This window comes from Phoxinus phoxinus, assembly GCF_949152265.1.
Source record: "Phoxinus phoxinus genome assembly, chromosome: 16".
In the NCBI taxonomy this organism is placed as follows: Eukaryota; Metazoa; Chordata; class Actinopteri; order Cypriniformes; family Leuciscidae; genus Phoxinus; species Phoxinus phoxinus.
The window spans coordinates 28,811,690-28,836,219 of NC_136891.1; the positions used below are offsets into that span (position 1 = coordinate 28,811,690).

The window sequence follows — 24,530 nt, forward strand, 5'->3', positions numbered from 1 at the left end:
GCCACTGTTGCCTTTGGCTTGCTCAGTTGGGGATATTCAATTTAATGAATCAATCAATATTACTATTGATTAGCATTACCAAACATGGACGTTTTATTATTATTTTAATTTAATACTGTGAAGCTGCTTTGATACAATCTGTATTGTGAAAAGCGCTATACAAATATTCTTGACTTGACTTGACCTGCAGCTGTTCTTGTGCATTTTTATTTGGAGTTAATAATTAGTTGTTATTCTAACTTGTGAATCCTGCTCTTTTAATTTCTCTTTAGAGATGAACAACATCGGGATAAAGACTTCCTACTGGAGCGAAGGGACTTAGCCATAGACTTCATGTTTTGTTTAGTTTCAGTGGAAGTTTTGAAACAGGTGAGGTTTGTGTGTTTCCTTGCTTAGGTGTGGTGTCTCTGAAGTCAGAGATAGGTGTGTTGTGGCATTAACATGCGTAGACTTGTTAACAGTATATCAGGGATCCTGAAGTAAAACAGTGACCCTTACATCATAGAGTTAATGTTGATGAAATATTTTCTATAGATTCCCCTTCATCCTGTGCCAGACGCCTTAGTACAAGAAGTCCTTAACTTGGCATTCAAGCACTTTAAACACAAAGAGGGGTGAGTGCACATACACAAACACACAATTTTCTATGCAAATTCTACAGGTGTACTCTGGACAAATGCAAAATTGATGACAAGATGCAGACAAGTAAACCATCTATAGTTACATTGCATCATGTGCACCAAATCATTTTGTATGTATATACGATACCGTTCAAAAGTTTCAGGTCGGTAGGATTTTTTTATATTTTTGAAAGAAGTCTGCAATCATTTGATCAATAATTGTAAAATAGTATATATATTTTTTATAAATATACAGTAGTTACCATTAGAAGTGATCAAAAAAAGTTCAAGACAAGAACTGGTTTTGTTTAAAATTCATGTATAACTTTGACACTTCAAATGTTGACTACTGTATTTTAAAATAAAAATGTATTCCTGTGATGGCAAAGCTGAAACTTCAGCAGCCAATAATCTAGTCTTCAGTGTCACATGATCCTTCAGTAATCGTTTTAATATGCGTATTTGCTGCTCAAAAATAATTTCTTATTATTTTCAGTGTTGAAAACTATTTAAAAAAATAGAATTTATTTGAAATAGAAATCTTTTGTAACTTCTGTCTAACTAATGTCATGTTTGATCAATTTAATGCATCCGTGCTTAAAGTATTAATTTCTTTCAAAAAGTGAAAATATTACTGTATTAATGTACAAATGCTAATATGAATGAAGTTTTTCTTAAAGATTTTCTCTTCTTACGGATGTTGGTTGTGATGGCTTGTTCAACAGGTACTCAGGCCCCAACACTGGTAATGTGCACATCATCGCTGACCTGTACGCTGAGGTCATCGGAGTCCTCGCCCAATCCAAGTGAGTCCATCCCATAACCACATTTAGCTTACAGTATACCTTCTGTGGTCTGTTGCACATTTCAAATATTCTCTATCTCATAGTCTTATTTGTGGCCTATAAGCTGTTTTAATTGATGTGAAGTTTAAAGCCATGTAAAGCAGAAGGATGAAGTTGATGCTAGCACATCCATTCAGACCTCCCATCAGTTAACAAAGCGCTCTCATTCTAACTCGCCTTGAGCTGAATACAGAGCCATCAATGATTTGTACAGTCTTTGGACAGTTTTACTGTTACTGTAATTCTCTCCACGGCACACATTAAGACTCCCTCACCGCTACATGAAACTGTCTGTTTAAGCTGTAATGTAATTTAGCCATGTGCTGTAATAGTCAGGGCCTGAAATTGATTTACCATAGTGCTCAACCTCCCCTTCAGTTCATGATTTCCTGTGCGGAGCCGCTTTTCCCTGAGGACAATGTTTGAAGCGGCCGTTTTACATAATATGATAAAGGCATGATGCGCTGACTGTTGTCCATGCTTGTTTGGATCAAGGCATTTTGCATTGCTATAACAAGCTTTTGCATCTGGGATTTTTTTTTTCTTAAGGGAAACTTTAAATCTTAAACTCACACACAATAATAAGACTAAACATTATTCAACCTGTTATGTGGAGTGTTTAGTTTTGGGTAAAGGCTGCTACACATATTTGTTGAGCACTTGATTGAAACTTGACACTGAATTCTCATCAATGGTTGTGCGAATTGACTAGATGGAGTAGAGGAATTTGTCAAAGCCCTTAGTGAAATAAGAATGATTAATTATATTTGTGTGTGTGTGTGTGTGTGTGTGTGTGTGCGCAGGTTCCAGGCAGTGCGTAAGAAGTTCATCACAGAGCTGAAGGAACTGAGGCTGAAAGAGCAAAGTCCTCATGTGGTGCAGAGCATCATCAGCCTCATCATGGGCATGAAGTTCTTCAGAGTCAAAATGTACCCCGTTGAGGACTTTGAGGCTTCATTCCAGTACATGCAGGTCGAGACACATACAAACACAGACATGTACTGTACGTTCTTGTGGTGTTTTAATGAGCTGCTGAGGGTTGTTATTATATTAATTATCCACTCAAAGGGTCTTTTAAAGTGTTAGTTCACCCAAAAATAAAAAATCATTTTTCTCACTTGCATGTCATTACAAACCCATAAGACTTTTGTTTTGAATATTATATATATATATATATATATATATATATATATATATATATATATATATATATATATATATATATATATATAAAAATTATATTAAACAAATTTTGACCAAAAAAAACCCAAACAAATACGAAATACACTTTCAGGCCCTAGTTTGCTACAGGTTTGTGAAAAGTACCACATTATCACTGTGTTTTAGGTGTCAATACATTTTGAGTCTCGTCTCCTCTATTGTCAGTCAGATAGTCCTTTTGTTTTATTTGCGAGCTCTCTGTAGTCATGCCTCATAAAATCTATTTACAGTCTGTGTGTTGCTCTACCTTTGCTCACAGGACTATGTGGAGCTATTTCTTTACATTAGCCAGTTATAGGCAGTGAAATCCTGCTCTCAATATGTGCTGCATTTAACAAGCACCATATTCCAGAGATTTTTATTGAGCCAATAGCTGTAAAGTGATGCTGTTTTTTATTGTAGGCCTTACGAAAGTTTTAATAGTGGTGCATCCTTTTTAGTTACTAAAACAGTATATTTACAAGTTTCTCTTGAATGTTTAGTGCAAAGTTTAGCATTTAATAGATTAAATTTTTTTGTGTGTCTTTGTTGGTGAGGCAGGAATGTGCTCAGTATTTCCTGGAGGTGAAGGATAAAGATATCAAACATGCACTGGCTGGCCTGTTTGTTGAGATCCTCATCCCTGTTGCTGCTGTAAGTAATGCAGAGCTCTCAATTTGTTCAAATCATATAATTTCACCCATGAAATCATTCTTACGAGCTAGATTTCACATGCATGCTTCATAAATGTAATGCATTCTGGCTAAATTGCCATTTTGCTACATCAACTCTGATTCAAATCAGCGTAATTTCACAATATGGCAACACAGAAAGCAGAACATTACACAACTTTTCCTTAATTCAAATCAGAATGTTTGTATGATCTGTAAACACTTCGCTCTAGTCCCATTCCGGGTTTTCCATTTTCTTTGTATTACAATTTACGGCCAGAAATATATAAAAGTTCAAAATAAATAAAAGTTAATGCTGTATTTAAACCGAGTAGTGTAGCTGGTTATGTGTCTGTTAGATTGGTATCAGAGTTATGTTAATAACATTTCTAATTGTCCCTCATTCAGATGAACTTAGTGACTTTTAAAAAACCTGCACCTCGTCCCTACTAGGCAAAATCACAGAACTCAGCTCCCTACTCTATTTGTGCTTCACACCAGTCACATATTCTGTTTCAAATACAGATTGGTCCTTTGAAAGAGTGCATTTTGTATACATATCATTTGACAGAGGCTTGGTGTCTCTTCTCCAGAGTTCATGATGGTACATGTCTTGTCAAGTGGTTTGAGGTGGAGCTTGTGGAAGTTGCTACAGAAACACAATTGAAATGTATTTCGTTTTGCGTTGACAAGATGAATAACACTTGAGTGATTTGTGTGCTGTTGGGCTCTGAGCGGGTGTAGCTCAGCATGAGGACTCATATGTTTGTGCTTGTGTGTTTGAAGGCGGTGAAGAATGAAGTGAATGTGCCCTGCCTGAAGAACTTCGTGGAGATGCTCTACCAGACGACTTTTGACCTCAGCTCAAGAAAGAAGCACTCACTGGTACAGTGCTTTTCTGCTTTGATGCATACTTTCCCACAATCCTCTGTAGACTAGAACATTCTGCCACCCAGAAGACTTTCATTCATCTGTGGATCACAAACGGACAAGTTTAGCTCATCTATTGTACATCCTTTTCCATGCAATTGCAAAGCTTTGACGCTTCAAAAAGTACCATAACACTATCATTAAAGTGGTCCTTAAGAGAACTATACATTTGATGAAATGAAATACATTTTATTGGCAAAGCTGATTACTCCAGTCTTCAGTGTCACATGATCCTTCAGAAATTATTTAATATGATGATTTGCTGCTCAAGAAACATTTATTATTATCAATTTTGAAAACTGTTGGGCTGCTTAATATTTTTGTGTAAAAGTTGATATTATTTTCAGGATTCTTTGAGTAGAAAGTTCAAAAGAACAGCATTTGTTTGAAATATAAATCTTGTGTACCTTTATGAATGTCTTTAATGTCTGGTTTAATCAATGTAATGCATTCTTGCTACTGTAAATAAAAGTGTTAATTTCCTTCTTTCTTTTTTTTTTTATCTCCCCAGGCATTGTATCCCTTGGTCACATGTCTGCTGTGTGTTAGTCAGAAGCAGTTCTTCCTCAATAATTGGCACATCTTCCTTCAGAACTGCCTTTCCCACCTAAAGGTAATGTTTTTAACAGTAGCATGAATACAGAGTATTTACTTTAGCTTTGTGATATCCTGTGAGAAAACTACTGCGGCTGAGAGTTTCACACAAATTGCACCATGTAAAATATAGCTTACAAGTAGCTATTCAGAGAGCTAGTTACTAGTTTTAATAGATTTATAGTAGCTATAAATCGTACATTACTGTCAAATGTTGATTGGGTGCAGCAAAAATGAAAACATACAGATTCTGAAGCCTGGAGGCAGATTTGGTGATTCAATATGAAAATACACTCTGTAAATGGGTTGGTTCAGTTACATAATTTTGGAGAAAGGTGTGGCGCTACAGTTGACTTTTGTAAAATTCCTCTTGCTTATATTGTTCAAATAATTATACCCGTGTCATCCACTCTTTCTCAATCATATCTCAAAAACGTGTGTTTGTGCTTGTCCTTGTCCTCGTTCTTTTTCATTGTTGCTGGTTCAGCTACCAGCATGTGATAATTTTTGGTTTCTTAACTCCCTTTCCACAATGACTGAGTTTCCCTCCAATCTATGCAACTTTATCATGTGAATCTTGAGGAGTGATCTGTGATGCTTTGATTTGGTGGTGGTGATTTTTATGAATGAGTGATCAAACCTGATTGTTACTCCCTGCAGTGCCGATTAAATCCTCTCCTCACTTCCCGTTAATCTAAATCAGGACTGGATCAGAATCGGACTGTAGTGTGAATCTTGCTCCTAATCCACTTTAGACTGCTTCTTACACTTCATGTGTACATTTCATGTAAATGATTCAGGATCAGAAGTGAAGTTTTCCTCCGTGATCTGGTGTAATGTCTTGAGCCCATTGAGCCCAGGTTTATTGGATTTGTAGTCTCAGTGGTGGATGATTCCTCTCCTGATTGATCCATGGATTGCCTTTACAGTTCTGCTTGCCTGTCTGGTTCCCTGTCTGTTCTAACTCTGCTGTAGTTCGTCTTCCCTGACCAACAGACTTTAGTCAGAGTGGATGCCATATTATATTTGAAGCATTGTTTTAGTCTACTCTGAATAAAGTCTTCACAATCACCCTTGCTTGTTTGCACACACTAACCCTGCTTCCCTTTTTTTTCTTTTTTCTTCAGTCCTGCTGTTTGTCTTCTCACCCATCTGAAACTCTTCATTAGCACATCACCTATATATAAATGAAAACTAACCGAATCTTCCTAGAAGCTTTTGTCTAATGGGACATTTTCATTCTTTATGGAAATATAGATAAATGTAGGAATACTTGTGTTGATTCTGTAGAGAATCTGACACTGAAGTATTAAATCCCATGCACCCTACACTTTGTTTTGCATGTTGTTGTAGCACAAAGCTTTGTTTTGTTCTTAAGTTTGTCTCTTGTTATTTTTCTAACCTGCATGTCTTTCCCCCCACCACCATCACCCCCTGTCCTCTGTCATCATTTTTGTTTCCCCTGCACGTTTATTGGCTCCAGATGCCGTCAAACAACAGCATCCGTAAGCAGATTGAGACTCTACAGGTGAGTTACCATGGTTACCCACAAGGAATCTTGCCCCGCCTCTGAGAGGTCATGTGATTGACCTGTATTCCACATGGGCTTCTTGAGACTTCTGGCTTTCACCTGGCCATAAATGAAATGATGCAATATAGCTTCATTACTGTCCTGTCATCCTCAAGATTCCGCACAGGAAAACCACCCAGTTCAGGGAGTAATTAATGGAAATATAGATTTTATAACATCTGTGCTCACCATTAGGGTCGTGACTCGTGAGGGATATTTTATCTGAGGCCAAAATTCACTTACTGCTCTTAAACCAAAGTGAATCTAAAATAAGCCTAACTACAGTACCTGTGCAACAAAAAAAGTTTGAGGGAACTGGGTTCGAAACTCAACCTAAATGTTAATGTTGCAAGCAAAATTGCAGCAGAGTTTGACGGCAATCGCAATGCACTTCTGGAAGATTATAGTTTTGAGTGGATTATAGTTTTGACTCGAATGTTGACCATCAGTTTTGAATGGCCATGATGCCGCTGATCTCCATCTTCCTTCGTAGAACTTTGAAGAGTGTACATGCTTGTTGCATCTACAGTGGTTTGTTTTAAATCTACACACATTTTAAATGTATCTCATTTGGCCAGGCATGAAAAAAAAAGTATTCCAGATAATTCCATATAAATATGGCATCTCTGTCACTAAAAGACACTCACTATACGAGTGTGCTCATTTCTTATGTAGTTGATATTAGCTGCAAACCTTGTGATCATATCGCCCCCTATGGAGAGTGTTGGTCATTACACCTTGCTTAATGCTCTTTACTGCAGTCTGATTAGGTGTGTGTGTGTGTGTGTGTGTCAGAAAGAGTGAGAGAGAACACTGCTTAGTCAGTGACTCAATTTGGACAAGCCGCGATATGTTAATCACAGATTCATTAGCAGAGTTTTAATGAATCCCTCTTTCATCATCCATTGCTTCTGCTGAACAGCCAATTTATGACTCCACTCTCTGTGCATCAATGCAGTTAAAGCAGAAATTACAGCTCTTATTGGCTTGTAAATGGAGACCAGTCTGTCATATTCCTTATTAGCTCGTCATGAGCAGCAAGTGAACTATTGATCATCCATCATGATACAGATGAAGCAGCAGCTTTTATGAATGAATCTAGCATTTTATATGGGTTGAAATAATTTATGAATTGTTGTCTTTAGAGGTCATTTTGACATTTTTTTTCTATTGCTCATGTCATGAGGTCTTGTTGTCCAAAGGTTGTTACTATTTTACCTGAATGTTTTTGTGCCCTTCTTTCTAGAACAAAGACCCCAAAATGTCTCGTGTAGCACTAGAGTCTCTGTATCGGCTGCTCTGGGTTTACATCATCAGGATCAAGTGTGAGAGCAACACAACCACACAGAGGTGGGTCACAGGATCCTTACACAATCATACAGATTTACAAAAATATCATGAATTTATGCTAAATGCTACACACACTAGAATACGTAAAACATTCAATCACAGACATACCATTATTGGAGGAGGTAAACCTCTAACAAATGTATACAAAGAGACTAGAAACTTTTTCTATATAACTATATCATCTTACATTATCTCTTTTCCCTTACAGTCGTCTCCTCAGTATTGTAACAGCACTTTTCCCGAAGGGCTCTCGCAGCGTGGTGCCCAGGGACACACCCCTCAACATCTTCGTTAAGATCATTCAGTTTATCGCTCAGGTAAAAATTCACTCAAAACATATTTCTGAACAGCTGAACATATTTCAGATCCAGTCTTGTATACCGATGTCCCATTCCCCTTCTCTATCTATCCACTTTCCCATTTACTGTCTTTTATATTTAGATGTTTAAGGCAAAAAGCGCATAATTCAATGAAGACCAACATTTGGCAGTGTGGTTTTGATTTAATGCACAAGTTGTTGTTTTTTTTCTTTTGAAAGTGTTTTGCTTTTATAAGTGTGGTGTGTTTCTTCCTCTCTGAAGGAAAGGCTGGACTTTGCCATGAAAGAGATCATCTATGACCTGCTGTGTGTGGGCAAGTCTCACAAGACTTTCACCATTAATCCAGAGGTGTGTGAAGAGACACAGTACACATACAGTACACACAAGAGCAGACATTTTTACTAACGATTAACACTTTACCTTAAAGTTCTATACATTAAAATGAATTAATAGAATATAAACTAACAATATTTTTACATCATTTATGAATAATGGTTAATTTTTGTTTATAAACGTTGTGTTATTGAATGTTAAGTGTTATGAATATGCTCACTTTATTCTAATGTGTCCTTGTTACACGTTACATGTATTTGTGTATAACAGAAAATGCTTAATTACAAGCAATTAACACTAAACCAAACCCTATACTCTAGTAAGCACATATTGTTAATTCATATTTAATTATTTATTAATATAATTTATTTAATTATTTAATTACACTTTCAAATAAAGTTTGACCGTTAATTCATACTGCTTTAACTAATTTAAATATAAACAACATAAATAAAACTATTATAATATAAATCGATTTCCACACTGCTGTCACCGTCCTGTCGTCATGTGTGTATTACGTTGCTTCCTGATATCACGTGCGCACTGCAAAAACACATTTAACCTATATTTATATATATAAAACAGTTATGTCTGGTCGAACGATGTATTAATTAACTTCAGATTGGATTATGTTCGTAATAGGCACTTCACCAACTAAAAGATGTTTCGTGCCTCTAACAAGTGCTTTCGATCTTCTTTCTGATCTGAATGGTATTTGGAAAACACTTTCCACATACCGTTTTGCCACAGACTTGCCCCAGCGTCTAGAATGCAACTGAATGCTTTTCAAGCGCCTTCATACTTGAAAAACTGCGGAAAGCCACTTTTAAACAGGAAATGACGGAATATTTACATCAATTTTTACAGCTGGTCTATTCGCATTAGTATTACCTGCGGTCATTTTTACGGACATTTTTCCAGAAGGTAAAAGATGCCGCAATCTTTACTGACATTGTCCGTAATGATTACTGAGATGACGTATTCGGATGGGACTAAAATCACAGAGGAGCTCTGACAATAATTACTTTACCCCACCTCTCCATGTTAAACTAGTCCCATCCGAATAGGGCTTAAGAATTAGTCATTAGTTTAAAGCCTACAATTAAATTCAGTCATTACAACATGAAAAATGAAAGATTAACTTTTACTGAGCATTAGATGTCGGCAAAGGTATTCTTAGGTTACAAAAAATATTAGGTAATTGGGCTTCTCATTGTGGTGTTGGATGGATAAAAATATAAATACAAAAACTAAGTATCTCTCTCATTCTCTTTGTCTCTCTCTCTCAGAGGATGAATATTGGACTACGGGCCTTCCTGGTGATAGCTGACAGCCTACAACAGAAAGACGGCGAGCCGCCCATGCCCACCACAGGCGTCATCTTACCCTCAGGCAACACACTGCGGGTCAAAAAGATCTTCCTCAACACCACCCTCACAGACGAGGAAGCCAAGGTCATCGGTACGGACCCTTACTGTTCCTACACAGTTCTCCAAAAAGAAGATATTCTTGAGTACAGCTTCCCCTACCCCAAAGCATTTGGTCAAATTGGATTAGTTGGTTTTTAATGCAATTGTGATTCTTTGAGCATGAGCTGTCCTCGTTGAGCTTTCAGTATAAATGAAGCTGAGACTTCTGCCAAGTAATTTTTTGTGTTAGTTTTTAAGTGGGACAGTTTGAAATATTTTGAGGAAAGTAATTATGTTCCTTTCATCTGCAGTCTTCTGGCATTACCGGTAGTCTGAATTTCCCTTTATACCTGAATTTGACTCTTCATTTTTAATAAAAATAAAATGCATCGCAGATGGTGGTGTATTTATCTGGCCTCATTGTTTAGAGGTTGAGGAAATGTCTCTGTATGTAGTCCATTGTAACATTTTCCGTTCTGCGTGTGAACTAAGCTTTTCTCTTTCTCTGTGTGTTTGTCTGTCTAGGCATGTCTCTTTATTACCCTCAGGTTAGAAAGGCCCTGGATAACATCCTCAGGCACCTGGATAAAGAGGTGGGACGATCCATGAGCATGACCAACGTTCAGATGTCCAACAAAGAGCCAGAGGACATGATCACGTTAGTTTCTTGAGATTTTATTGACTTAAATATGATAAAAGAATCTTGAAATTTGAAAGCTGTATGAAGATAAATAGTGTGGTTTACCTGGGTTTTATTGTGTTTAATACATGTGTGTGTTCTGTTTTAGTGGGGAGCGTAAACCGAAGATTGATCTGTTCCGGACGTGTGTAGCTGCCATTCCCAGACTAATCCCAGACGGCATGAGCAGACAGGATCTCATCGAGCTACTGGCCAAGTAATGACCTGTGACCCTCGTGTCAACCCTCATTCATCACCGCAAAAAATACCTCACCCTTTCCCCAATTCACTAGTTCTGTTGTTGTTATAGAACAATTGCATTTATACCTACTGATCATTCTCTTCAGCAGACATATCTTGACTAGTACGAATTTCATTATTCAACTCTGATTCACAAGCTTTTAATTTGATTCAATATTGTTGGAGGCAATAGCCTTGTGGGTAGCGTTCCAACATGTAGCGCAGTTGCTCTTCAGGTGACCCAAGTTCGAGTCCCAGCTCTTGGACCTTTCCCGAATCAGCCCCACTCTCTCCCTCTTTATTTTCTGCCAGTTCTCAGAACTGTTCAGTTATTACATAATATGCCTGATTGCTATAGTGCATAATGTGCATTGTGAGTGCAACAAGCTTTGGTTACACAATTTCCCGTTTTCATATTTCCAATTTTTTTTAACTCAGATTAACTTAAAGGTCTTGTCATACAAAGTGTTTAGTTACTTTTATTCAGAAAAGTACCCAGCCATATGAACTAATGACCTTTCCATATATTCATGACTTCCTGTACAACAACCACAGTCTGAGTCAGACTTCCTGTTAAGTCTTTATAGCATGTAGTCAGAACCTGTATATCGCTGTTACCCACTTGACCTCTCTGTGGTTCTGGTGACGCATGATGCTGTTATGAGGATGATGATGTGTATCATTTATTTATTGCATTTTGTAAACAATGACTCTTTCTTTCTCCCACCCATCCAGACTGACCATCCATATGGATGAGGAGCTGCGTGGTCTGGCGTTCACCACTCTGCAGGCTCTGATGGTGGACTTCCCGGACTGGAGAGAGGATGTGTTGTCTGGTTTTGTGTATTTCATTGTGAGGGAGGTGACTGACGTTCACCCCACACTACTGGACAACGCTGTCAAGATGCTGCTGCAGCTCATCATACAGTGGAGACAGGCGGTACAGAGCAGCAACCGCAGCCATGAATCACAGGTGCAGTCATACTCACAACAGAATTACGTTTTGATATAATATGATAATATATATACTCTACCATTCAAAAGTTTTTTGTGAAAGAAATGAATGCTTTAATTCACCAAGGATGCATTAAATGGACCAAAACTGACTGTAAAGATATTTGTTACAAAAAAATATTTTTCAATTTCAAATAAATGTTTTTCTTTAGAACTTTCTATTCATCAAAGAATCCTGAAAACGAATTACTGAAATAAATGAACTTTTGCACCATATTCTAATTTTTCGAGTTTCACCTATATATTGTATATATTTTTAGAGCCCTTCTCTCCCTCTGGAGCGATCTCCTCTCTGGACGGTTCTGCATGTGGTGGAGGGTCTGGCTCTGGTCGTGCTGTGCAGCTGTCGACCTGCAACACGCAGACTCGCTGTCAATGTCCTCAAAGAGGTCCGATCACTGCACACTGCTCTTGGCATCGCTAAGGTAACCATCCGCTCTGAATGACTTCCTGTTGTTCACCTACATGAGATGACCTTCTTTTTTGCTCTGCATATTCATTGTCTTGTTTTCTTTCTCTCAGGGAGATGAGGAGTTAGCTATAGATGTGATGGACAGATTGAGTTCTTCAGTCCTTGAGAGCTTTATTCACCTTACTGGGGCCGATCAGGTGAGGAAATGTGAACATTATGTATTTTGGATATTAGTGTCCCCTCCAGACAGGAATTCTTAGAAACCTTCTGTCCAAAACCTAAAAATAAAAATCTCAGACGATTTTTTTTTTTTTTGCCCCTTTTTGCTGTAGACAAATCTGCTGTACTGTCCCAGTGGAATAGACCTTCAGACTCTGGCAGAGTGGAGCTCATCTCCCATCAGCCACCAGTTTGATGTGGTAAGCCCCTCCCACATCTGGGTGTTTGCCCATGTGACGCAAGGTCAGGACCCCTGGGTCATCAGCCTGTCTAGTTACTTGCGGCAAGAGCACCTGCCCAAGCACTGCCCCACAGCGCTGAGCTACGCTTGGGTCTTCGCCTCCACACGCCTTCAGCTGCTCTCGCCACAAGTCGACATCAAGTATGTTTTCACTTTCAAATGTGTCTCTAGTAGGGATGGGTGAAATGTTTAAAGACATAATTAATATTCCTTTGTGACCTTTGACCTTGCAGCAGCCCGATCAATGCTAAGAAGGTGAACAGCATGAGCGGTAGCAGTGACTCATACGTGGGGCTTTGGAGGAACTACCTAATCCTCTGTTGCAGTTCTGCCACCTCATCCTTATCTTCATCCTCTTCCTCATCGGCCCCCGGCTCTGTCCGCTGCTCCCCGCCCGAGACTCTGGCATCCACACCAGACAGCGGATATAGTTATGACTCAAAGGTCAGAGGTCTTATCACCCTACCAGCTCTAATGTCAAATGCAATGATTAACACAGTTAAATATGATATAATTTGGACACCATATTTTAAATGATGAACAAGTTTGTTTGTGTTTGTGCAGATCATTAGCATTCCGTCCCCTTCCTCCTTGTTCAAGCATGTGGTTCCCATGATGCGCTCTGAGAGCATGGACATCACTGAGTCTCTTGTCCTGGGGCTTGGCCGGACCAACCCTGTTGCCTTCAGGTGCGTCCTAGGATCACCTGACCTAGATCTTATTACTAGGTTTAAATGGGACCACTATTGGGCTGACAATATGAACCTCCTGTGATCACTTGTGATTGGATTTCATGGCTCATGCATCACTTACTATGTCAGTGTGTTACACTGAAGTAGACAAGCTTAACAAAAATGTAGAGAAAAGTATGCTATAAATAAGTTTATGCTTAAACCCAGTGATATGTTTTGCAGAGAGTTGTTGGAAGAGTTAAACCCCATCATTAAAGAGGCACTTGAGAGAAGGCCAGAGGTGAGTTGACCTGTTAACAGTTTAACTATGAAGGAATCCCTGCTTACAAGGACTCATGGATAAATGTTCTTCTAGACAATTTAGATGCAAGCTTTTTTGTCCATCTATTTATGATACAGTAGCAGATGTACATAAAATAAAATATTTGATCTTTATGATTTTTTTTGTTTGCGCAGAATATGAAACGACGCCGGCGTCGTGACATTCTCAGAGTCCAGCTGGTCCGGATTTTTGAACTACTGGCCGATTCTGGAGTAATCAGTCAGACGTAAGTCACACACACACACACACGTGTACACTACCATTGAAAAGTTTTGTTTTTGAAAAATATATTCTTTTTAAATAAATTAATACTTCAGCAAGGATTTCTATTTCAAATAAATGCTGATCTCTTGAACTTATTCATCTGAGAATACTGAAATGTAATATATCATGGTTTCCACAAAATTATTAAGCAGCACAACTGTTTTCAACATAGGTGATAAGAAATGTTTGAATACCAAATCAGCATATTAGAATGATTTCTGAAGGATCATGTGACACTGAAGACAGAAGTAATTCAACTTTGACATCACATGAATAAACTACATCTTAAAATAAATTAAAATACAAAACAGTGATTTTAAATTATAATATTATTTAACAATATTTATATTTTACTGTATTTTTAATCAAATAAATGGAGCCTTGGAGAGCAAGGGAGAATTTGGAGAGAATTTGGAATAAAATATTCAACTCCTTAGTTTTGCTCAATTTAATTTAATTGCTAGCACTATGTATCCTCGATTACAGTTCAGAGGGTTACAATTCTTCTCAATGCAACACGATGCATATTTTGCCTCCAATTATTTTATTAATAATTATATTAATAATCACTATATTTAACATAATTTTACATATATTTAACATGTTATGTGCACTGCAGTAAGCCGCAAAAGATATCTGAATTCGGGATTGCATGCTCTCTGAGAGAGGCGGATTTTTGTGCGTGCGCTTTGGCTGTGTCAGTCAGCGCAACGTTATATTTTCCGTGGCTTATTATGCTTAATAACACTCTTTAACATCAAACACATCCCGCACTTTTTTTTCGCTGTCATGGATGTTTTTTTTCTTCTGTAAAATAAACTAAATTAAAACATCAACTGCTTTGCTTACGTAGGACATATATGCATCTTTTTTATTGATACAATGTTAATATAATAAGCTTAAAATAAGAATATTTTATTTACAATTAAAACAGTATGTTTTAATAGGTATGATGTGCCTATTAAATTCGATATTTTTTTTATCGATTCTTTTCTCTGCATCAATGCAGACTCGCTCACATCAGCCTAACAATGCATTATAAAAACAATAATAATCCTGTAAGCTGTAATTTGTGCATTGTAATTTGTGCGCAGTGCGAGTGGTGGTCTGGATGGGGAGTCTCACTCTCTGAACAGCACTCTACTGGAGTATGTGGATCTCACCCGACAGCTTCTGGAGGCTGAGAACGACAAAGATTCAGACACACTGAGAGACATCCGCTCTCACTTCAGTGCCCTAGTGGCCAACATCATACAGAATGTACCAGGTACACATACACAAGGCCTTTTCGCAGCAGGTCTTAGTTCACTAAACTGAAAAAATAACTTGAGCTGACCCCATGATTGTGTTTCTGCAGTACATCAGAGGAGGAGTATATTCCCTCAGCAGTCACTGAGGCACAGTCTTTTCATGCTCTTCAGTCATTGGGCTGGACCCTTCAGCATCATGTTCACACCACTGGACCGATACAGCGACCGCAACATGCAGATTAACAGACACCAGTACTGCGCACTGAAGGTACATTCTCACAAAACAAACATTTGCCTTTGCAGCCGTTTCAAATTGAACTTTTATCGAGTCTGAATATGGTCTATGATGCGTGTCTGCACAGGCCATGTCCGCAGTGCTATGTTGTGGTCCGGTTGCTGATAACGTTGGCCTGTCTTCTGATGGGTATCTGTATAAGTGGCTGGACAACATTCTAGACTCTCAAGACCGCAAGGTAACCACACACCATTCACGTGCCCGCATTAGCATCACTAACCAATCGACTTTTATGAACTGTGACATGCGTGCATCTTTGTACTCAGGTGCATCAGTTGGGTTGTGAGGCAGTGATGTTGTTATTAGAGCTGAACCCAGATCAGAGCAATCTGATGTTCTGGGCGGTGGATCGCTGCTACACTGGCTCACGCAGGGTTGCTGCCGGCTGCTTCAGAGCAATCGCCAATGTCTTTCACAACAGGTACATATGACAATGATCCTGTGATGAATGTGATTGAATTTGTGTTTGTAATTCAGATTAAATGAATACTGTGTGTTTTTTGTCTCTTGCAGGGATTACCAGTTTGACACTGTGGTTCTGCTGAATCTCATCCTGTTTAAAGCTGCCGACTCTTCCAGAGACATCTATGAGGTCGCCATGCAGCTATTGCAGGTCAGTAAAGATGCTTCTTTCAGTCAAGGGAAAATAATGTGATTTCCATTCTAATAATATATCATAATAAACAAATTAATACATAAATAATTTAAATAGCAGTTCTCATGTTGAATAAGTGTGCAAAAATGATCAAGTAGGAAGCAATGCCTTTTTGAGCATCCTCTGCTTCCTGTATAAAGACTTGCTTCCTGTTTAAAGATTGTGTACATTTTAATTGTGAAATATTTGCACAATTTAATTGTGCTGGGAGAAAGAGAAACTAAGGGAAGAGGAACTTTGAGAAACTTTGTTTCACAAAGCCAGAGTTAAGGCTGGAATACACTACACAACTTTTAAAATCATACACTTGCCAACTTTACAGAGGAAAATCCCTTCCTGGACAACATACGCTAAAAGAGATGACACACCAGACATCGTTTTGAACACAACAAACTCACACAGAAACATGCGCCACATGGATAGAAGCATGACAAATGAAAAAAAGTGTGTTTTTTAAATGGCTCAAAATATCAAACATGTTTCATATCCTCCGACTGGATGAAATCATAGTCTTAAGCAAAAAGAAAGTCTTAAGTCTGTGCCACCACCACACTGCAGGATTTTTTTTGTTATACTGTACTGGCTCTGACTTTCAGCAACTAGCATTGACTCATCCAAAAATCTGGACAAACATGTTATGTATTCCGGCCTTTAGCATAAAGTCTACTTTACAGCTTATTTTGGCCAAGAACTGGCAAGTGGGCTCATCTGAAGGACCATGTAAAGTGACCAGCCACAGTTTATGGTCTAACAAGTGTAGTTTGATTTGAAGTTAAAGGCAACAAGCTCAATGACTTGTAGTAAATATTAATGTGTGTTTGTATGTTAGATTCTGGAGCCCAAACTGTTCCGTTACGCTCATAAACTGGAGATCCAGCGTGCTGACGGGGTCTTGTCTCCAGCCTCCCCTCTTCCTCATCTGTACTCAGTGTCCTACTACCAGCTCAGTGAAGAACTGGCACGGACTTACCCTGAACTCACCCTGCCCATCTTCTCAGGTACCAGTGTTATTCTTAACTGAAAATAAATATCACTTTCGTAATTTTGAATAGAGCTGAAATAAAATAAAATATGAATAATGGCAGCATTTTCCCCCTACACGCGTGTTGTGTTTGTAATGAGATTCTGGGTGGTTTTATTTAGAGGTGAGTCAGAGAATACAGACAGCACACCCTGGTGGGCGACAGGTGATGCTGCATTATCTCCTACCCTGGATGAACAACGTGGAGCTGGTGGACTTCAAGCCTTCAGCAAGGCGTCAAGATGAACCTTCTTCGACGGAGGAAGAGGAGGAAGCCCATGAGAGAGATATGATGATGGTGAACAGCCGTCGCTGGCTGAAAGGAGAGGGCTGGGGTTCACCACATGCCACTACCATGATCCTCAATAACCTCATGTTCATGACTGCGAAGGTAAGTCCCCATATGCAGACCATGTGCTAACTACTGGACAGGGTTTTACTGTCTCAAAAACCCTGGAAATATCAGGACATTATGATTTCTATGCCTGGATAAAATAAAATAAAAATAGTGAATATATTTTTCTGTAGTGAATATTTCCTAGTTGATATTCATTGGCTAGAAGTTGTTTTTTGTTTAAATGGAAGTACCGGTTAAGTTTTATAAGTTATAATCGATATCATAACAAAAATAATTAATTCATAAAAAGTCCTGATGTAAATATATTATTTTAACACATTTATACCAAAGTTTTCAAGAAGATCATTACATAAATGTTAATATGGTCTGATTTTACAGTATGGCGATGAGTTCGCATGGTCAGAGATTGAGAATGTCTGGACCACTTTAGCTGACAGCTGGCCCAAAAATCTGAAGATCATCCTGCACTTCCTCATCAGCATGTCTGGAGTCAACAGTGAACCAAGTCTCCTGCCTTATGTGAGTGAAGCCTGCCCCTGCCAATCAAACACCTGACACTCAATACCTGAGTAGATGGGCTGCACTTGAGACTTGAGGCCATGTTAATTAACTAGTTTGTTGGATACTATTGTGTTTCTGAATGTTTTTCCTAATATTTTCAGGTCAAACGAGTGGTGGTGTATCTGGGCAGGGATAAGACGATGCAACTGCTGGAGGAGTTGATGTATGAGCTGGAGCTAACAGACCCTGTATCCTCAGCTGTCACTCATATGGACAACCCACCTTACTACCGCATTACTTCCTCTTACAAGATCCCTTCTGTTACATCAGGTATATATGCTTTAAAGTAAACCAGTCTGACTATATATCTTTCTCCACATGACCTTTATACAAACAAAGTTTAGAATCATAAGACCATGAATCTTGACTGTTCATGTACTATCTTTATAGATACCCGAGAGATCTAAGGAAACTTTCACATTTTCTTTTGTTTAAATGTTTGCTTTTTTCAGGAACAACGTCCAGTAGTAACACCATGGTTCCTGGACCTGATGGACACCATGACGGCAAACTGAAAGATTCCAACATGGAGGACAGGTAAGAGTTAATACTGATACTACAGGATTAGGAATCTTGTTTGGAAATGGGGTCCATATTTTTAAGGGGGGAAAAGGTAACCAAAAACATACAGCTCAACCAGTGTAGACCGAGTCGTGAACAAATGAATCATACAAGCCTTTGCAATGAAATGGTCAAAATAAATAATCTCATCGAACTGCCGAAGTCATTACTTTAATTGTATACTACTGAAAATGAACCAAGATCTGTTTATTAGCTATTACTGACTGGTTGTTCATTATTTGGTGCTTCCTCAATAGTGCTTTGTTGAATTATGGAAATGTTGAGTGAAACTTGAATTTTTTGACGTTCTATATATCTGCACAGTTACACTCATTTGGACATCTACACTGGTCTGAACAGTAATCTGAACCGACAGCACCATCGACTGGAGTCCCGCTACAGCAGCAGCTCAGGGGGGTCCTATGAGGAGGAAAAGGGTGAGTACATTAACATCACTGTCATACTTACAGACTCAAAAATGTGTGGATTTAAAGGTAGACGGCAAAATTGAATGGGTAGCATTTCAGTGATTTTTCCCTGTGTTTTTGTTTTACTGTATGTGAATTTCAATTCAAAAGTTTGTGGTCAGTAAGATTCATTTAAGAAATGAATACTTTTATTCAGCACAGATGTACAGTAGACATTTATAATGTTACTAATAACATTATAAATGATTTATTGTTATTTATAAATATAATAAATTGTATTGTTAAAATATTTATATATCAAATAAAGACTGTTCTTTTTAACTTTCTATACATCAAATAATCAAATAAAAATGTATTGTATGACTTCTGAAGGATCATGTGACGCAAAAGACGCTGCTGACAATTCAGCTTTGCCATCACAGGGATAAATTACATTTTAAAATATATTAAAATAGATAAACAGATATTTAAAATGATAATAATATTTCCCAATATTACTGTTTTTCCTGTATTTTTTATCAAATAAATGCATCCTTGGTGAGAACTGTAGTGTTTATGATCTTGTTGTTTCTCTCTTTAGGTGACTCTATGCCTGTTTACGCTAATTGGCGTCTAAAGGTGATGGATCATAACCAGCCAGAGCCTCTCCCGTTTCCTCCCACTGGCGGCTGCTGGTCACCACTTATTGATTACCTGCCTGAGACCACCACACCTGGAGTCTCCTTGCACAGGTGAAGGACATACCGGTACTCAGTGTGTCCTATGTCAGTGTTGTTCTCCTTGACCTTTGACCACTGACAACACACTGTCATTTCTTTACAGGTGTAACATTGCTGTGATCTTGCTGACCGACCTCATTGTAGACCACGGGGTCAAAGTGGAATGGAGCGCGTACCTTCACCTGCTGCTGCATGCCATCTTTATAGGTAACATACACAGCTCTACAGTTTATTTAAATCATTAATCCTGGAAAGTGCCACATTGTATGTCCTGTAATGCTCTGTGTTTATTTGTGTGTGTAGGTTTTGACCATCAGCACCCAGAGGTCTATGAGCACTGCAAGCGTTTACTGCTCCACCTGCTGGTGGTCCAGGGCACCAACAGCAGCGTCCAGTCACTGGCATCTGTATTGCTCCGCAACCGCGAGCTGAACGAGCCCAGAGTTCTGACAGTCAAACCCGCTCTTCAGGAGTTCAACCTCACAGGTACTTTTAAAGCACAGGGTGTTTTGTTACATAGACATTTCTACCTAATTGATAATGATTAATTGTAATAATAAGGACCAATTACAATATTAGCCATGCCCCAGTTTTTTTATACTAAGAATACAATTATTGTGAATTGATTTGTCCCCCAGGTGTCACAGAGCTGATGCCAGACTACCAGCCATCTCCAATGACAGACTCTGGCCTGAGCTCCAGCTCCACATCCTCTAGTATCAGTCTGGGCAGCACAGTCCTGCCTCACCTTCCCCCTACTATCCTTAATGAGGTGGATCTGTCTGCAGAGCAGGACGAGAAGGTCAAAAACCTCATTGAGTTCATCAGCTCAAGGTGAGGGGGTCACTGCACGCCACTATGTCAAATTCATTCTCTTAGCTTATCAGAGTACTGCATACACCAAACACTTCCACCAATAACATGCTGCAATCCTGCTTGATCAAACCTCGCTTGAGAGTTTTGTATGTGCTGGAGTGGTTCTGGCAAAGAAAGAATGGGGTGATGTAGCATATTGGGAACTGCCGTTGTTGTGCGTATGAGGAGATATTTTACTACTTTAGAACGTTTTACTTTAGAACTAGGGCTGGGCAATAGATTGGTATCAGTATTTATCGAACAAAATAAATCCATGATGTCAGTATTAAACTTTTTGTGTAATGTGAGTAATTTTCAACGCATGTAGTTGAATCTCACATGTGTGAGCAGCACAGCTCATGGTGTTTTTAGCATCTTCCTTCTCACTATATGAGAAACTCCACATGATTTTAATCTCCGTATCTACTCTCACACAATTTCATTTGATAAAAGTTATCATCCAATATACACTAAAACTCAAAGCTTTCCAAAAATGTGTTAAAGTTTTATTAATTCATTTTAATAGACACTATTTTTGAGGATGAATTTGTATTAAACGTAAAACACAGAATATAGAAAACACAGACAACAAACAGGAAAAAGAATTTAGGTAGGTTACATTTTTGGGGAAAAAATAAAATCTATTTAATTGGGCCTTAAATTACGAGGTACAGCCAGGGTCCGAAATTAACAAGCGCCAAATGCGGGTAGATTTTCCGTTTGGCGAGTAAATCTCAAGAGGCTATCCGCCACACTGGTGGGTGAATGTTCATCATACCAAAATAGTAATATAATAAAATGTGCGGACACTCGGGAGGTCGTGAGATATTGCACACGTCACGAGTCAGTTAAACTGATAATCATGTCAAAGCAGCTGCTACACCGCACGACTGTCCTGCACAAATTTTATCCCGAGTCGGCGGCAATCACGTGAGCTTTATGTTGCAGGCAATAGCTTCAGATGTGTGTGCAAATGATTTGTTGATAAGCAGAATACAGTAGCCATTCCTTTCAACATAAAAACGAGAGAGCGAGAGAGTGTGTGTGTGAGAGAGACAGTGTTTGCGCATGCTGTATGGTTGCTGTCACTGAGGTATAGCCCCATCGATCTAGCCTGTGACGTGGTTGTGTATGATTTGGCAATAGGGGACAGCCCTATTATACGCTGGTGAAAATGGGGCCGACTTCCCGAATTTTTTTAACATGTTTGAAAATTATTGGGAGATGCTGCTCAGCTTGTAATTCCTCTCACACACTGCGAGCCGCGACCATGCGAGCATCTCCGATTTCCACTCGATTTCTCCCGAGTGAAAAAATTATCTGCAAGCTCGTAAACACAGCAAAAATCTGTACGCCCGCCTTGTTTTTCCTCCTGTAGCTAGACTAGTGTTTTTGTATTTTTTAAAGACTGTTTAGCAGACGTGGGCCAGTTTAGTTTTTTTTTAAATGTACTAAAATTAATGTATATGTGATACAAAAAGGCTGTTTATTATTTTGCCCGGTAAAAAATATTCTTGGCTGGTGGATTTTTTCATCTTTTACAAAAAGTTAATTTCGGACCCTGGGTACAGCTTACCTTTTGGAGTTTACTTAACTCAAATACGTTATGTTTACATTCATTCTTGAGGTCTAACAAACATATAGAATGCATTTGTTCCCTATTAATTATATGAAATGAATATCAGATATTGAGTATCTTTATAAATATTGTTATCAAATGTTATGAAAAAAATATTGTAATGATATTTTTGGCCATATATCACACATCCTTTTCAGAACTGTTGACCCTGTTGAAGTTAAAGAGATTCAAGAGAACTGCAAGTCCAACTGGGGTCGATGATAGGGCACGTTTTTTTTGTAAAATTACTTTCCTCATAGTTGTCTCTGCGTATTAAGATGGGAAGGGTGAATAAAATAATGCGTTTCTTCAGTCTTGTTACCAAACATTAATGTTGTTCCTGGCAAGTTTCCCTGGATACATATTGAATGAGTATTTATTTTGTGTTAAGTTATTGTATTTTTTCCTCTGCCTGCAGCCATGTCTAACAGGAGAGGGTATTGTTGCCTTGCATGCGTGTGTGTGTGCTCAGTCTCGTTTCTGTGTGAACGTTTGATTCAGAGTGTTTTTATACATACAGTTTGTTTGTTTACTGGGAGTTGTGTGAGCCTGCTTTGCCTTTGTTCTATGTTAGATATTTTCTGCTGTGTCACTTCCTCTAAATCTGTTCTTCTGATTGGTTGGCCCATAGGAAGCGTGGTCCGCTGTGGAACCATGAAGACGTCTCTCCTAAAAACCCCAACATCAAGAGTGCTGATCAGCTTAGTGTATTCCTTCGTCATGTTGTCAACGTCTTCAAACAGACACCGTCCGGTAAGACATGATGGCATATGGTAATTTCACTGCATTATGTAGTGGACCAACTTCCATATGGAGGAATACATAATTTTTACTTGAAGTGAATCGAAATGTTTAGTCTATGATTGATTTTTGTGATGTATGTTTGATTAGGTTATCAGTTGGAGCAGGAGCTGAGTGAAGTTGCTTTGCAGACCGCTCTGTCCTGCTCATCACGGCACTATGCCGGTCGCTCCTTCCAGATCTTCAGAGCGCTAAAACAGCCACTCACAGCCTCCACGTTGTCAGATGTGCTGTCTCGTCTGGTAGAGACTGTGGGAGATCCAGGGGAAGAGGCTCAGGTATATAGAAGTGTCCCACTGTTCCAGAAGTACCGATGAGAAAGCAACAACAGGGCTCAATAATAAGTTTTTTTTGTCTGCTGACCTGGTCAGGGCCAGTACTTCAGATTTTCATTGGCCCTACTACTACAATAAGGCCTCGTTTACACGGTCAGTGAAATGTGACCCGATTCCCAATTCCCAATTTTTTGCTCATATGTGACACAGTTCGGATGTGTTCTATAACCGTGTAAACAGGGGAAAAAAACCTGCATGCATTCAGATATTTCGAGATCGGTTTCAGGCCTCATTCATAAGTGGAAAAAAATCTTATATAAATCAGATATGTGACAATGCGACTGTCATGTAAACAGGCAGATTGGATTTTCTGAGGCATTAGGCTACGTCTCTGCGTTTTATTGACGAGACCAACCTCGAAGCGCATCTGCAAAGGGATGGATGGTGTCAGGTGTCGTCGTAGGAGAGAAATGTGGACAAACGTTGACAACATAGCAAAAGTTGGCTTGCTCATCCTAAAATTTCGGACCCACTTCTCCACGTTAAAGCCAATATTTAAAAACAATGTGCTCCCACCAGTCCTGAGATCTCTCTCGCACACAATAACTGAAGCATATGCGCAGGCTGCAATGATGCCACTTTTCGTCATCCTCCGCCTCAAAATCATGGTGATGTTTGGCAAACTTTGCATATATCGCAGAGCTAGCATCAAGCATATTTCGCGTTCGTCCATCTGTGCAATTTAACCCTTTAAGCATGCGCAATGTTTCAGATAGTATGGCAAGTGTAAACACATGAATCGGATATGGGTCACAGTTGAAAGAACGTGTAAACAGAGGGTAAAAAAAACATATATAGGCAACAAGTCAGAATTGGGCATCAATCAACAAATTTTCAATTTTATATTTCAAATTTAATTTCAACAAAACCTCATCTACAGTATGTTAGCCAATTAGATTTTAAATCAGTTTTTATGTTGGCCCAAAACACTCACACTGTTCCCAGCCCGCCTTAAAGTCCCCATGAAATCAAAATTGAAGGTTTTTGACTTTTAGTATGAATATGTTAGCCTTATTGTTATCTATAAGCTAGTGTGGAGTCTTCGCATTTAGAAGATAAGCATTCAAAACTGACTCTCTCACTTCTGCCAATATGGAGCAATGATTTTGATTGGCTCTATATAGAGTTGGTGCAGACCAGAAAATTTA

General features: G+C 38.7%; 1 protein-coding gene across 9 annotated transcripts in view; it reads left to right on the forward strand.

Annotated features, from left to right (window-relative positions):
- fryl (furry homolog, like) overlaps window positions 1-24,530 on the forward strand; it is a 96,315-nt gene that overhangs the window by 50,836 nt on the left and 20,949 nt on the right. For 6 of the 9 annotated variants that reach the window (XR_013794424.1, XM_079584367.1, XM_079584361.1 and 3 more), the window contains 39 exons: window positions 273-369; window positions 535-614; window positions 1,346-1,426; window positions 2,269-2,437; window positions 3,227-3,319; window positions 4,123-4,221; window positions 4,778-4,879; window positions 6,344-6,388; window positions 7,677-7,780; window positions 7,989-8,097; window positions 8,362-8,448; window positions 9,723-9,894; window positions 10,368-10,500; window positions 10,631-10,738; window positions 11,497-11,734; window positions 12,036-12,200; window positions 12,298-12,384; window positions 12,520-12,788; window positions 12,881-13,091; window positions 13,212-13,336; window positions 13,562-13,619; window positions 13,796-13,887; window positions 15,020-15,192; window positions 15,283-15,443; window positions 15,538-15,648; window positions 15,737-15,891; window positions 15,984-16,083; window positions 16,955-17,123; window positions 17,269-17,537; window positions 17,883-18,023; window positions 18,167-18,335; window positions 18,518-18,602; window positions 18,951-19,063; window positions 19,635-19,785; window positions 19,877-19,980; window positions 20,077-20,259; window positions 20,412-20,607; window positions 22,878-22,999; window positions 23,138-23,325. Coding sequence is in view for 8 of the 9 variants with exons in the window: in XM_079584367.1 (XP_079440493.1) it covers window positions 273-369; window positions 535-614; window positions 1,346-1,426; window positions 2,269-2,437; window positions 3,227-3,319; window positions 4,123-4,221; window positions 4,778-4,879; window positions 6,344-6,388; window positions 7,677-7,780; window positions 7,989-8,097; window positions 8,362-8,448; window positions 9,723-9,894; window positions 10,368-10,500; window positions 10,631-10,738; window positions 11,497-11,734; window positions 12,036-12,200; window positions 12,298-12,384; window positions 12,520-12,788; window positions 12,881-13,091; window positions 13,212-13,336; window positions 13,562-13,619; window positions 13,796-13,887; window positions 15,020-15,192; window positions 15,283-15,443; window positions 15,538-15,648; window positions 15,737-15,891; window positions 15,984-16,083; window positions 16,955-17,123; window positions 17,269-17,537; window positions 17,883-18,023; window positions 18,167-18,335; window positions 18,518-18,602; window positions 18,951-19,063; window positions 19,635-19,785; window positions 19,877-19,980; window positions 20,077-20,259; window positions 20,412-20,607; window positions 22,878-22,999; window positions 23,138-23,325 (5,314 nt within the window). In the remaining variant the exon portion in view is untranslated. The remainder of the gene's footprint in view (window positions 1-272; window positions 370-534; window positions 615-1,345; window positions 1,427-2,268; window positions 2,438-3,226; window positions 3,320-4,122; window positions 4,222-4,777; window positions 4,880-6,343; window positions 6,389-7,676; window positions 7,781-7,988; window positions 8,098-8,361; window positions 8,449-9,722; window positions 9,895-10,367; window positions 10,501-10,630; window positions 10,739-11,496; window positions 11,735-12,035; window positions 12,201-12,297; window positions 12,385-12,519; window positions 12,789-12,880; window positions 13,092-13,211; window positions 13,337-13,561; window positions 13,620-13,795; window positions 13,888-15,019; window positions 15,193-15,282; window positions 15,444-15,537; window positions 15,649-15,736; window positions 15,892-15,983; window positions 16,084-16,954; window positions 17,124-17,268; window positions 17,538-17,882; window positions 18,024-18,166; window positions 18,336-18,517; window positions 18,603-18,950; window positions 19,064-19,634; window positions 19,786-19,876; window positions 19,981-20,076; window positions 20,260-20,411; window positions 20,608-22,877; window positions 23,000-23,137; window positions 23,326-24,530) is intronic. The other 3 variants (XM_079584364.1, XM_079584366.1, XM_079584368.1) reach the window with 1 other exon arrangement.